The following is a 15,382-nucleotide window of genomic DNA, read 5'->3' on the forward strand; positions in this document are numbered from 1 at the left end:
GTAACTTGTAAATGCCGGAAAGTCACTGTTCATAGCCCTTGGAGAGAAAGAAAAGTCATGTTGCTGGCCTAGAAGAAGACTGGCTTACTGGGGATATCACACATATGGCAGGCAGTTCTGTAGCCTTAAAAAAACACTATCAGAAGGAAGTAGGACAAGGGTCCCTACCCAGAGACATGTGATGGCTGGAGACTGAGCCCTGCCTGATCACTCCTGCAATCAACCACAGAAAAGGAATATAGGTGCAGTTATCTCTGAATAGTACATCTTGATTTCACCGAATGTTGTGATAATAGCTTCATCAGTGTTTTGCGTTGCTCGTTCAATACAGTAATGAGGCCACAACATTGCCCAATAGAGAAAAAATGTTAGTTCTTATATCAGGAGATATAAATTTGAAGCATACATACCAACGTTAAGTCCTCACTCTGAAGCCAGTCAGGAAGTTCAGAAGTTTGGCTCAGTGCCTGGAACAACGTTGCTCTGAGAGCACAATAGTTATCACCTCGCACTCTCCTTATAGAGGTAAACTTCTGAGAAACTGCTTCATATCCCTGTATCAGAATACAAGAAAAACGGCAATAACCCTATGCGTAAAATACATCAAACCTTCATTAGTCCTGACATAATTGCTCAAATTACATGCTCAAATTACAGATCTAGTTAACAGTCAACAGCATTTGGCCCAATATTCCACACAAAAAGCTCAAATGCCTTTATTTGAGAAATCTAATAGGAACAGAAGCTATAAAAATGCAACAACCCACAGTAGCTGAAGTGAGAAACCAAACCAATCATTAGAAGTAGGAGTTTATTAGAAGTTCAGGGAATTGCCAAAGTGACTTTAGGAGCACAATCACAGACTTTCAAGGAGATCTGTGCTCCTGAGTCTCTTAGGCACTTTTGAAAATTCTGCCTGTTGTACGTTTTGGACCAAAGGACATTACTAAAGATGTTGGCTGGTCCATGTGAAATATCAGCATCAGAACTGGCACATTAATTAAAATGTGTAGAAAGTTCCTGAACCTGCCGCTTACAACCTGCAGGTGTTCTCATCAATGCAGAGTTGAGGATCTCTGGCAGGTAAGTGTGGAGACGTGCATTGACACTGCCTGAAGCACATTTCTATGTAAATATAGAGGACTCCAGTTTTATAACAGCATTATATTAACAAAATTGTTGATTTTACATGTTGAAAAAGTAGATTCTTCAACAATCATACAAAAATTGAGATCTAATGAAGGATAGCAAGCAAATAAAGGATCTTCATTTTCCTCCCTCATTTTTTTAATCATACTCTTTGTTCAGCTACCTTCACTCCACCCAAAACCCCCTTTGTTAGCTGCCTCCGCCTCTTCCCCATCCACCAAAGTATAAACTTTTACTGGGGAGGGGTGGAGGGGAGAACTGCAAGAGAGAGACTGTATATCTAGTAATGTTCTTGCCAAGACAGAACACACGACATAAGCCAAAAATATGATGCAGGATGGTTGTCCCACGGGCACAAGACACCCTGCATGACAGTGCTGAGAACTATGGCAATGGGCGCTTTAGAACTATACGCAGACTGATTGAAAAGAAAAAACCTTGAATGGCCCTAAGCAGACTTGTTATTTCTGTTGAAATTGGCAGATACATACAAAATCATACAATCCTCTGGTAAGTGCAGCAGACAGTGTTTTGACACCCAGTTGCACAAGTATGACAAAAAACAGCCTTGCTTTAGTTCAGCTGTTACTAATCAAAATTGCCATAGAGATGTGTCTTGTTTACACCATACCTCACCACACACTTGTTTTATTTAATGCCTGCTTCTATTATTGTATATTTATTTAATACTGCTTGGATTTCTGCTCCAGTATCACAGAGAGATTATTTTAATGATAAAAACCATGTTCTTGGGGTTTTTTCTAGGAGTACTGCCAGTCACTCTGTTGCAGTGCGCACTACCAATGCACTCACCAGCAGAACAAGGGAAGTTACCCTGAGGCATGATACCTTATAATCAATTCTGCCCTCATTTTGTGTTTTCTTGGTCAGGCCTGAACTGAAGCTCAGCAACATTACACATTTGATTCAAAGAGTCAAATTCTGCTCTCATATCTTGCAGCAAGTTGCAAGAATAGAATCTGGCCTAATGACACTTAAAGCCTACTGCAAAGTAATAATAAGTACTCATGGTCAATAAAAAGGCTTTTAAAAGTTATTTTAAAAACAGTAAAAACTGCTTAGGACCCCAAACAAACGGATCATTTAGATTTAAGATTTAAAAAATAAATCAAATTTAAAACAAAAGCACTCTATTCTCCAAGTTCTTATTCTATTCTCAGCCCCATCATCTGAGCATCTTTCAGCAGTTCATTAAGCAACATGACCAATATTTGTCATGTGTGGTTCATTCTCTTTTATTCTCCCTCCAGCAAAGAAGTGTGTGCATTGAAGTGTTCTGGTAAATTTCTCCCCATCTAAAAGACATGTTATTTGTTCATATTGAGAAAGCAAGGCCAAAGAACTAAGACTAAGCTGAAGATCAGTTCCTCCTTTGCTTATGTAAGAGGACCCTACGTCTAGATTCTGTATTCCCGGTACTACAGTCAATGGCATTTACAGCTAAAGCAAAGTTTGGCCTTTATTTCTCTCATCAGCTCTCAGAGATGAGATTTATCTTTGAACCGAAGTAAAAAGTCTCTCTCATTTAAAGGGAAAAAATTGTATTTTATAAATCTCCTTGTGTATTCTGTTAATGATTTTGCAAACTATTTAGCAATCAAAACAGATATTCCAAGAACTACTTTAGTTAAAAAAAATTCAGAAAAAATTATGATTTTTAAATTCTCCCATTCTAGATCTACCTGAAAATAAAAAAAGATTAAAATAAGCAAGAGAACGTGCAAAAAAACCCAGCAGTTTTTCAAAAGAAAAGGCTCAAACTTTTCTTTTTCAAAGTTATTTCTGGTCATCCACCCAGCCTCAGTTGCTTTCAAATTGCAAAGAAAGTGTTGGCAGCCATTTGATAGATAGAGGGTTTAAAATTGGTGGGAAGGAGTCATCTCAATGACCTGGTACCACTAACATCTTCATGACAGAGGGTATCAATTAAAGTGCCTTTGTAGATTATAAAACCTTAAACAACGAAGTCTCTCAAAACTCTGTCATCACCTCAACAGATAAAGAAATTTAATAATTAAATTATTGTGAACAGCATATAGTTCATACCTGTAAGCCGAATCAACAAAAGAATCATGCACTGAGTAAGTGTTTCCACGATATGGGCCTATTTTAGCAAAAAGTTACAAAAAACCTTCTAAGCGGGGGTGGAGGGGGGGGAAGGTGTTATCATACCTTTTTCATAAGTTTTGCCACTGCTGTATTGCCTCTCCATTCTTTTTGGCAGTACTCTATGATGTCCATTTCAGGTGCAACGCTGAGTTTATTTTCTGCCAAGATTGATCACATATAAATACACATTAAATTAAGGAGAAGTAAAAAACAGAGCTACACAATGAAGTGGTTGTACTTTATTCATCAATGCACACAAAAATAAAACCAGTGCTAATCAAAGAGAAATTGGTGTAGCACAGCTCATAGCCAATGATAAAAAATAGTATCTTCTGTTAGTATCAGAAGAAAAAAAATGTTCAGGAAAGCTGTGAGCAAGCAAAAATTATGGTGTGATCCAGCAAGGAAGAGACCCCAGCAACTCCCCTTTCTCCTCCCCATCCCTGGGGGGCAGGGGGAAAGGGGGAAAAAAGCGAGACGGAAAGGGGAGACCAGTAAACTCTCTCCATCCCATAGCAGCCAGAGAGAATGAAAGGAGAGCTTCCCTCCCTTCCCTCAAAAAGTAAAGAGGCAGAGGTGCAAGAACCCCACCCACATTTATCAAACACTTACTAGCCAACTATGGTAAGAGAAGTTTATTTCCCCAGGGAGGGCTGAGGAACCCAACCCTTCCTGGAAATCCCACAAACTTCCATTCCAAGTAGTTGGTAGTGGTGTGCTAGCAGTGAAGAACACAGGCCACAGACCCCAGCAGTGGGAACTTTCATATTGCCTATTAGCAAGTAGTGTTTGATAAATTTTTCAAGCCCTGTTACACACGTACAAGTACAACACACAATGGTCATCCATCATCAACTCTTTCGCTCTCAAAATTTCCTCACACCCAATTGAAAGAGAAAAATTACAGGTAGACTGTATTGTAGCCAATTGTAGCCAAAGTTATTTTATATTACATAGTTTTCACTGGATGAAAATGTACATTGTGTTCAACTGTGAGCAGTAACCGCCATCACATTTACACACAGATACAGTTGAGCACAAGATCTTTGCGGATGAGGGCAACAAAGCTAGAAGTGTCATTATAATAAGAAGCTATTCTACTGTATGTGTGTAATGCCATATACTAAAGTTCAAATGTACCTGAGGAGCCTGTCTCACAAACAGGCAATACTTTTTCTCTCTCTATTTCTTCTGCATCACGGTACATGTCCTCCTCACTGAAATAACATTGATACATACTTCATGTAACTCCATAGATCTTGTTGGCATTGACATTTACTCCATTTACCACTGGATGTAGTAATTTAAATCATTCTCAAAATATTACTAGAAAATTCAACTTTTTAAGATTATCTACATTTATTATGCATTTTTAAAGGAAATAAAATCTTAATTATGTGGTGAATGCTTCCGCTCCCCTCCCCCCACAAAAGAGTTGGGTAGATCATATTCTCAGTTCCAGGACATCCATGCCAGTAATAGATTACTGCCTCCTGCCCTAACATGTGTTCTGCTGGTGATGTGAACCCCACTGGAGACATTTTACCATTCTGTGCTAAGTCCCCTTTTTATTTTGTAATTATTTTTACAATTTTGGCCAACTCTAGCTATATTTAAAAGGCCTTAATTACTGTTCTTTATCATGTGTGATACACAAGTACTGTAAAAATATATTAATTAAAAATACAATACTTACCGTAACCCTATGCATAGGCTCTAACTGGGATTGAACGGCAATAAAAAGCATGCTAAGGTGTCATACTGAGTAGGAGCCAGTAATCCATGATTGATTTGGATGTCATGAACTTGAAAGACAAAAGCATGTCTTAAATACTGATGTATTACCTATCTAACCCAGATTCTGCCAGGCATTCAGCATATAATTACATAATAATCTGACCGTAACACAATCTCAGCCTTACAAAACTTCATAAATATTTACCATCAAGATGTTATCTACTTATTTGCTCTTTACTAGAATGGAAAAAAAATACTTTTACTCACACTTCAAAATCTTAACACTCCCTCCCTCCCCTCGCTTTCCATGAGGAAGAAAAATAATTTACAAGATTGCTATGTATTAGTCTCTACTAGCAATTATTCTAGTCTATGCTTCTATGTATTATTAATTAGCATCCAGTATAGTATGTTTGGTGTTGTTCAAACAGAAACAAAAGTAGTGTCCTGCCCCAAAGACCTTACACCCTGAAGACAAGACAGACAGCTGAAGGGTAGAGGGAAAAGGTAAACAAATGGACTGATGTGGTCAGGTGGTAACTGGATATATTCTGTTAAAGTTTAAGAATATGGATTTGTATTTATAGCCTTAATAACATGGCTATTTATAGCTCTTAATTTCTTTTATTCAAGTCTATGTCCACTTATCTTACAAAAGTAACTACAATTTCTGAAATTATTTGCAGAAATACCTTCATGGCCTAACTCATTAGTCCTCTCCACATCAGTCTGAACATGCTAACCACAACTGTGTTTAAAAGTACAGTTATCAGGGTTTTAGGACAGTTTCCATTATTATTGTGGGGAGGAATCTTTTTAGTCTGAAAACAGTAACACCATAAACAGCCTGTTGCAAAATTATAAGCTTTGTTTTCAGAAAAGCCTTGCTCTCCACTAGTCAGAAAAAAAAAGTTACTCAGCTGTGGCCAAACATAGTTGAGGCTAGCAAACTTTCATCTATAGAGCAGAAGACCTAGAACAGTTTCAATTTAGACTTTACTAAGGCTTCAAACTGAATGACTGGAAGTCTGCATAGCTAAATACAATTTCATTTTCAAGTTAACACATCTGTGTTTATGAATTTTCATCTCATATCTGTGACAGAACTGATTATCTGTGCTACATATAAAGAAGGACTCAACCAAGATTCTTCAAGGAGGCTCAAACAACCTTGGAAGACACCAAATGATTAGCATCACAACATTATCTGCTTTTAAATAGTCAAACTATTTATACTCAGAGCCATAAGTCTCCTTCCTGAAGATTCAAGCAATAGCATAAATAGATTATAAATAGACAGAATTGTTCCTCTGTGACAAATCTTGATAAGACTGAGTTGTCTTAAGGGGAAAAGCTGTTAATGACATAAAATAGATTCTCATTAAAGATTATATATTTGGGAGTACACTCTCCACCAGCTGCAACTCAGGAACCTGAAAATAGATTTCTGTACATGCCAAGATATGATGAAACATTTCTAACAGAAATGTCATGGACAGGCTCCTTTTTTCAGTATACTTGCTCAAAGGTGGTCAGACAGCCTTATGAATTCCACGAGAGTAATCCACAGTTAACAGGCACAATTGCTTTAAATAGTATTTCATCAAATATCTGTAACTAGACACATTCAAGTTTCACAGCATCTTTTGATCTTAGGTGATGACAGTAAAGCTCAAACATTTTCTGTAAAGTTCTCTCTGGAAGCATACTCTGTTATAGGGGAGGCTGATATTGACCTATATATGTCGGTTACCAAACTCTTTCCATTATAAGAGAGATGCTTGCAAGTTCCCACTCCCCCTCACCACAAGTCTGCAGCAAGGAGAAAGCTGAGGCCAGATAAGTGCCTCCTCTTTATCCTTGAAAATTCTGTTCAGTTTGGCTGACATATAAACTTTGAGTCACCATTTTCCTTTTGGGAGGAAGGTATGTTACCATTGAACATAATACATTTATTTTTTAACCTTTTTTGTTTTAAAAAAAAATCTAGTAAGGTACATGTAAGAAAACTATACTAAAAGGCGGCTATTTAGGATGCAAAGTTGACCACTTGAAATTCTGACATTTCATAGAACTGGAAGAGACCTTGAGAGGTCATTTAGTCTAGTCCCCTGCACTCATGGCAGGACTAATTATCTAGACCAGAGGTGGCCAAACTACAGCCCATGGGAACGTCCTGCCCAGCCCCGGAGCTCCTGGCCGGGGAGGCTTGCCCCTGGCCCCTCCTCCATTGTCCCCCCTCCCATGCAGCTATGCCACCGCGGGGGAAGCACAGCTGTGAGCTATTGCCACTCTGAGCAGCATGGTAACGGGGCAGCGCGCACTGTGACAAGGTTAGGTAGCATGTCCTGGGGGGCAGTCAGGAGACAGGGGTCAGTTGGATGGGACGGAGGTTCTGGGGTGGTCAGGGAACAGGGGGGTTGGATAGGGCATGGGAGTCCCAGGAGGCCTGTCAGGAGGCGGGGGTGTGGATAGGTCAGGGCAGTCAGGGTACAGGGAGCAGGCGGGGTTGGATGGAGATGGGATCCTGGGGGGGGCAGTCAGGAGACAGAACTGGGAGGGGACAAATGGGGGTGGGGGCACAGCCTTCCCTACCCAGCCCTCCATACAGTTTCGCATCCCGATGTGGCCCTCAGGCCAAAAAGTTTGCCCACCCCGATCTAGACCATTCCTGACAGGTGTTTGTCTAACCTGCTCTTAAAAATCTCCCATGATGGAGATTCCACAACCTCCCTAGACAATTTATTCCAGTGCTTAACCACACTGACAGTTAGGAAGTTTTTCCTAATGTCCATCCTAAACCTCCCTTGCTGCAATTTAAACCCATTTTTTCTTGTTCTATCTTCAGAGGTTAAAAAAAATTTCTTCCTCTTCCTTTTAAGAACCTTTTACATACTTGAAAACTGTTATGTCCCTTCTCAGTCTTCTCTTTTCCAGACTAGACTAAACAAACCCAATTTTTTTCAATCTTCCCTCTTAGGTCATGTTTTCTAGACCTTTAATCATTTTTGTCGCTCTTCTCTGGACTCTCCAATTTGTCGATAGCCTTCCTGAAATGTGGTGCCTAGAACTGGACACGATACTCCAGTTGAGGCCTAATCAGAGCGGAGTAGAGCAGAAGAATTATTTCTTACAACACTCCTTCTAATACATCCCAGAATATTCACTTTTTTTGCAACAGCATTACACTGTTGACTCATTTAGCTTGTGGTCCACTATGACCCACAGATCCCTTTCTGCAGTACTCCTTCCTAGGCAATCATTTCCCATTTTGTATGTGTGCAACTGATTGTTCCTTCCCAAGTGGAGTACTCTGCATTTGTCCTTATTGAATTTCATCCCATTTACTTCAGACCATTTCTCCAGTTTGTCCAGATCATTTTGAATTCTAATCCTACCCTCCAAAGCAACCCCTCCCAGCTTGGTACCGTCCGAACACTTTATAAGTGTACTCTGTATGCTATTATCTAAATCATCGATGAAGATATTGAACAGAACCGGACCCAGAACTGATCCCTGTGGGACCCCACTTGTTATGCCCTTGCAGCACAACTGTGAGCCACTGATAACTACGCTCTAGGAATGATTTTCCGACCAGTTTTGCACCCACCTTATAGTAGTTCCATCTAGGTGGGATTTCCCTAGTTTCTTGATGAGAAGATCATGTGAGACTGTATTAAAAACTTCAGTAAAATCAAGATATACCATGTCTACCGCTTCCCCCCTACACACAAGGCTTATTACCCTGTCAAAGAAAGCGATCATGTTGGTTTGACACTATTTGTTTTTGACAAATCCATGCTGACTGTTACTTATCACCTTATTATCTTCTAGATGTTTGCAAACCGATTGCTTAATTATCTTTCTGGGTACAGAAATTAAGCTGACTGGTCTGTAATTCCCTGGGTTGTCCTTATTTCCCTTTTTATAGATGGGCACTATATTTTTCCTTTTCCAGTCTTCTGGAATCTCTCCCCTCTTCCATGACTTCTCAACGATAATCGTTAGTGGCTCAGACATCTCCTCAGTCAGCTCCTTGAGTATTTCATAAGGCCCTGGTGACTTGAAAACATCTAATTTGTCCAAGTATTTTTTTAACTTGTTCTTTCCCTATTTTAGCCTCTTCTGATCCTACCTCATTTTCACTGACATTCACTATGTGAGACATTCAAATCACCACCAACCTTCTTGGTGAAAACTGAAACAAGAAAGTCATTAAGCACCTCTGCCATTTCCAAACATTCAATTGCTATGCAACCTTAATTCTGCTCTCCTGTGCGTATACATTAGGATACTCCTTAGTTACACGATCACATGCTATTTTTTTCAATTCAGTGCACAGGATGAATGGAATTCAGGTTACATGGTGAATGAGATTGTAAGATCTCTACCTCATCTGTTGCAGAAGCTTGGAGGTGTGTAGTGACTGAGATAGTGGACTGAAGGAAGAAAAAAGGATAGTCTTATGGTTAAGTCTGATGAACACCACCCAGGAGAACTCGTTTGTATCTCTGCTTCCATCAGAGTTTCTATATGATGCTGAGCAAGTCACTTAAACCAAAGTGTTTCCAGGTAATTGCGCGTTCCAAAATTTTCCAGGTGCCCAACTTTAATCATCTGGGGCCTGATCTGCAGAAGTGCTAAGCACTCACAAACAATTGAAGATGAAGTAAATGGGAGCTGCAGATGTTTAGCATCTGTCAGTAAGGTAGCGTGGTCTGGAAAAATGAACAGAGTTTAAGGCCAGAAGAAACCAATGGATCATCTGCCTCCTGTATATCAGAGGACACCAACATCACCCTGCATCCATCCACACATTAACTGAAATTAGCCCGAAGTATTACACTCTCAGGAGACTAGACTACCGTGCGCCACAGGCAAAGAACAGGAGGGACCAAGGTGCACCATAGACCTAAGCATCCTACAAGGGCAGGGAAATGATTAAGTAAGATATACGTAGATGATCTTGGCAGGTGACGGCACCTACACGCTGCAGGAGAAGGTGAAACACGTCCCCCCCCCCCCCCATTTAGGTTTCCCCAATCTGACATAGGGGAAAATTCCATCCCGATTCCACATATGACAATCAGATCCTGAGCACGTGAGCAAGAACTAGCCAGACAGAGAGAATGCTCGGTGCCATCATCTCAAAGCATTGGTCCACCCCGCCCAGTGTCCCATTTCTCCAGCTGTGGCCATTTTTTATCCTTCAAAGGACCAAAAAACAACACAGCACAACCACCCACCCACTCATCACATAATTCATTGTGGGGTGAGGGGGAGGATCCCTTCTTGACCCCTGCAGGTGGCCAGCTGAACCCTGAAGCATAAGCTTTTAGGAACATGAGACGTAAACCAGAAGCGAACCTCAGGGCTGCTGAGCTCTGTCCCCTACCATTACAACCAACCTTGTCATACAATCGCACTCATAAATTTGTCCTGCTCTCTGAAGTTGTTTTTTCCCCACAACTCCTACTGGTGAGAAGTCCTGAATATTTATCCTGGTTCTGCCACTCATTCATTGTGTGGCCTCAGGCAAATCTCTCTGTGTTTCCATCAGCAAAATGGTGATAATGCTCTCACCTCTCAGTGGAGATCAATTCATTAATGTTTGTGACGCACTCTGATATTATGGGAATGAGCGCCCTACAAAAGACCAGGAGGAAATGAATAACTCTGTATTTGCAGCAGGTTTGGATGGTGTTCAGTAAATAGATATGGAATCACTAAGAATTATAAGAATAAAAATATAGGACAGCTACCTCATTCTCTTATCACTATCCAATCTATGCACTGAATGAGGCAGAGGGTCCTATGGAAAAAAAAATGCACTGGAATACAAGATTTAATGAACTGCCTGTATACAAAAGAACAAGGAAGGTGAACTGAAGTTAAATGAGCAACCTAACTTCTGACACTAAGTTTCCAGTGTTCGACTTAGTCTAAATAATGTTGTTTTTTTCAGGAACGTTTTTTGTATGCAATAGTTCATTGATTTCAGGGCAAGATAATATCCAATTCTTTTAGGATATTGCCCCACTTTCCGCTTGCAGGGTGTCAGCAAAATTGGTGTGAGCAGCACTTGCTTTAAAATTTTGAGTGAAAAACACTCTCAAGTTGAGTGTACACAAAAAAGGTTGCACCCACTGCAATTTCTGTGTGTATCTGGGTCAAAGGAAGAGACAGAAATTTCTTCTCAAAACAGGTGCCATTAGAAAACTTGAGAATACAATGGGCATAAAGGAAGGTGACCTGAATAGAACAAGAACCCGTAACAGGCTGTAAGTAAAGCTTCTACTTTAAATTCAAACAAACATTAATAGTAATTCTTAAATAGTAACACTTACATGAAGCAGATTTTGTTCTATTGCAAAAACAGACAGGAATAAAGATGGTATCCAAGAACTTTAAAAGGGGGAGAAAGAGCTGCATGTTGTACACACAAGGATACATATACCTGGGGTTATTTTTAGGAATCTTAATAGATGAAACAACAGAAGTGCAAAGAGGAGAAATGGTAAGGATGAGACTACCACGAACTAGGGCAGACCAAGAATTTTCAGTGCAGCCAAAGAAAGAAAAAATGATTGATCAAAGAAAAAGAATGATCATAAAATAAATAAATAAATAAAAACCAAACCCTCCAAAGGAGGGGGGTAGGGAGGAACAATGGCCCAATTCTGCTAACAATTATTAATATGACTCGTCTCCATTTACTTCAACAGGACTACTACACAAAAACATTATCAGGACTGAGACCACAGGATTCAAAATACTGTATGAAGCATGGGGGGGGGGGGGGGAGCTCCTGTTTTACTGCATTTTTACTACAGTTAATTACCATTTTCATTTTACTTTTTTAAAATGAGATCTTATTAAGGGAGGATTATGTAAATCCTTTTTAATGATGGTGATGATTAGATGCATTATTCATAATACTGATAAGTCCAGATACTCAACTGCATAAATTATATGGAAGCACAAAAGCCTTTATTACACTGCAACAGTTAATTTCAAAAATTAAAATAAATGAAAAAAAATAGACTTCATGAAGTCTATGAGATCAATCTACAAGAAAACAGAAATCTATTTATGTGCTGGAAGTTTCAAATACACAAAATTGGAATACTTGTTTAAGGGGATTAATTACTTAAATGGCAAGTTCATGAAACATGAAATAAGTAGCATTTTCAAGCCCATGGTCATACTTATTCATTTTTCTCAACTAAAATTAAAAATAACGCTTTTTGATGAGTGCCTTAGAAAGCACCATGAGGAAATGAATAATTTTGTGCTCACTGTTCACATTGGATGGTGTTTAGTAAATAAGGCATGGGTCATAGATTAATGAGGATAAAGTACTTCCTTGCTCTACCATTTTATCAATCTATACTAAGGAAAAGGAGCAGCCACATTTATTTATTTTCTTTTCACTTTCCACTGTTTAGAATACCCATTCAAAACGTGAATAGGTTCATTTCCCTAAAGAATCCCACAGCCCTCCCCCTTTGAGAACACCCATTTCTCTTTATGGAGCCTTTGCAGCAAATCCTCACTCAGACAAGTAGTCCCCAACTTAATCTTACTTCTCACGCAAGTAAGAGATCACAGATTTGGGCCTGACACACATTATTTATATACATACATACATACATACATACATAAGGGAGAGGGAGATTATATATAGATATATATATAAATAAAAGAGTTGAGATTATTTCTGATCCTGCTCTCGCTTCAGTAAGAGCTTGTCTACACTCAAAATGCCAGAGCAGCACAGCTACGCTGCTGCAGCTATGCCCCTACTGCACTTCAGCGTAGACACTACCTATGCCAACAGGAGGGATTTGCCCACTGGTGTAGGTAATCCACCTCCCTGAGAGGCAGTAGCAAAGTCGATGGAAGAATTCTTCCATTGATCTAACAGTATCAATGCACGGACTCAGGTTGGCTCAATTACACCACCCAAGGGTGTGGATTTTATCTTATGCCAACCTAATTTTCTAGTGTACACCGGGCCTTAGAGTTTTGCCTTTGTTGAGGGAAGCAAAATGTGTGTTCTTCGCATACCAGCATTCCTCTATATCAGTAGTTCCCAAACTTGTTCCGCCACTTCCAGCAGCTCCCATTGGCCTGGAGCAGCGAACCGTGGCCACTGGGAGCGGTGATCGGCCGAACCTGCGGACGTGGCAGGTAAACAAACCGGCCTGGTCCACCAGGGGCTTTCCCCGCACAAGCGGCGGAACAAGTTTGGGAACCATAGCTCTATATTTAAGTAAAACCTCTCTTTAAAATGTCAGGGTCAAAACTCTAGAAATACACAGGATTGGAAAAGTTCTGGGAATAAAACTAGTTAAACTAATCCTGAAGATACAGCAGATGGTGCTCACAAATGATCGGCTAGTTCACGTCCCGCCATCTGCTCACCTCCCTATTTTTTCTTAATTTGTCCTTTTAAAGATTGCAGACGATGTTTAAACACATCTACTCTTGTGGTCCTTGCAGACAGAACTTCCACAGAGTTCAAAATATCAGAGCACACCGCATTCTTTCAAAGCAGACGCTAAGAATTTTAAGATGATAAAATATATTACTATTCCCAGTAGTTAGCCATGCCCCTAGAATTAAGTGTTTATAAAATTGGTCCCTTGGTACCACCTTTATTCCTACAATTCTCAAGGCCCTGCACCTACCCTAAAGGTTTTCAAAGCTCATCAGCACCTCTTCTAGACTGGCCAAAGGGGACTACTATGGAGTACCAAGAAATCCATATACCCACAGGTTACTGAGATGCAGCCAAATCCCTTCAACTCAGGAAGTGAAAGATTCAAGCTAAGTGTCATGCAGCAATAATTAACACTAATTACCTAAACACAACTACTAATTCCTTTGGCATTTATGCCTATTTTACTTACATTAATATTACAAACAGAAATTAAAGTACCTGATTTTACAGCAAACTTTTGATAAAAAACTCACTTGTCTACAGACAACTCCTTTGTTGAAGAGCTACTTGACACGGACAGCTTTACTTCACAGTTTTTATGGGAATCGTGGCTCGTCAGGGATGCCTTCAGGTCATGTGCCTGAGCAGCTTTTCCATGTCCTGAATGAGCATGTTCTTTTTTGGTTTCTAACGCAGGTTTCTCTTTCTGGTCACCAGCTGCACTTGCTGAAGAAGGTTCATCACTGGGAATATATTTTTCCTTTTCATGTCTAGTCAAATGTATCATTGCAGTATCTTTCTTCTGTGTTTCTTCTGCACTAGCCGAAGGGCCAGTGGACTTGCTTGTCTTTCGCTGAAACATACCCTGGCTTTGAAATACATAAATATGTAAGGTACATTCATGAGGATGAAGGAGTATATTTTTGCCAAAGGTACAATATTTTGACACAAAATATCTCCTGGCTGTTCTCAGTGTAAGATTAATGGATCATGTTTTCAGCATACAAAGATGAAACAGTTTATCAGAAAATTTGGATCTGAAGATGTATTAGATCATCTAGCCAGCGCAGGATACTTAGCTACACTGTCTATTTTCTAACATGGTAGTTTTCAAACTTTTTCATTCTACAGACTACTGCTCAAGCTAAAGTTGCTCTCTTAGACACCTGCCCTTTCAAATACTAAGTATCCCCTAAAAGGCCATTGGGATGAACCAACAGTCATGCACAAGTATAAGAATCACTATTCTATTACTTTATCCATTCCAGTTTTAAGTTACTCCAGAGAAGGGACTTCTATAGATATCACAGAAAAATGTATATGTATCGGAAATAAAAAAGCAAACCCAGAAATCATTTCTACGATTGTAAAGTGTATTTACAATAAATACACATGAACTGCCCCTCTTTCCTGACATTCTGTCCTTATTTCCTGCTACACTTCTCCCTGCTTTATACATTGTACCTATTGTTCCCTTTATCTTTTGCTTTTATCACTCCTATCATTTGGCAATCTCTCAAATTAATGAATCCTGAGTCCAACTCCTGCAGGACATTTCTGAAAATCTATATATTCTGCCAAGCCTGATAAACAGACACCATTTTATTCTAAGGTTTCAATATTCTAAGTATTTTACCTCTCCATACCTTTAGATTGTGAACTCTTTGAGGGAATGGATTATAACTACTATTGAAGTGGCTCTACATAAAAGAGGCCTGTGAAATCTGATCAGCTTAAAAATGTAATTAAAAGTTTCAGATACCAGATTTTCCCTGAACTCCACTGTCAATTTTTTGGTCTCCCAATCTTTAAAAAAATGTTTCTCTCTCTCTCTCTCTCTCTCATGTTATTTGAAGACCACAAACAGGGCAAACTGAATATAGAGCAACAGTGAAACTGACTATATACAAACTATACCAG

The 15,382-nt window shown here is 39.5% G+C and overlaps 1 protein-coding gene across 5 annotated transcripts in view; it reads right to left on the bottom strand.

Annotated features, from left to right (window-relative positions):
- The window catches only part of OTULIN (OTU deubiquitinase with linear linkage specificity), a 54,572-nt gene that overhangs the window by 15,469 nt on the left and 23,721 nt on the right, over window positions 1–15,382 (bottom strand). For 4 of the 5 annotated variants that reach the window (XM_043508454.1, XM_038389928.2, XM_038389931.2 and 1 more), the window contains 4 exons: window positions 13,996–14,331; window positions 4,420–4,496; window positions 3,343–3,437; window positions 411–554 (listed from right to left, as the gene is read on the bottom strand). In XM_043508454.1, coding sequence (XP_043364389.1) covers window positions 411–554; window positions 3,343–3,437; window positions 4,420–4,496; window positions 13,996–14,331 — 652 coding nt within the window. The remainder of the gene's footprint in view (window positions 1–410; window positions 555–3,342; window positions 3,438–4,419; window positions 4,497–13,995; window positions 14,332–15,382) is intronic. The other variant, XM_038389930.2, reaches the window with a different exon arrangement.

The sequence above is a fragment of the Dermochelys coriacea genome, chromosome 2, assembly GCF_009764565.3.
Source record: "Dermochelys coriacea isolate rDerCor1 chromosome 2, rDerCor1.pri.v4, whole genome shotgun sequence".
Taxonomy (NCBI): Eukaryota; Metazoa; Chordata; order Testudines; family Dermochelyidae; genus Dermochelys; species Dermochelys coriacea.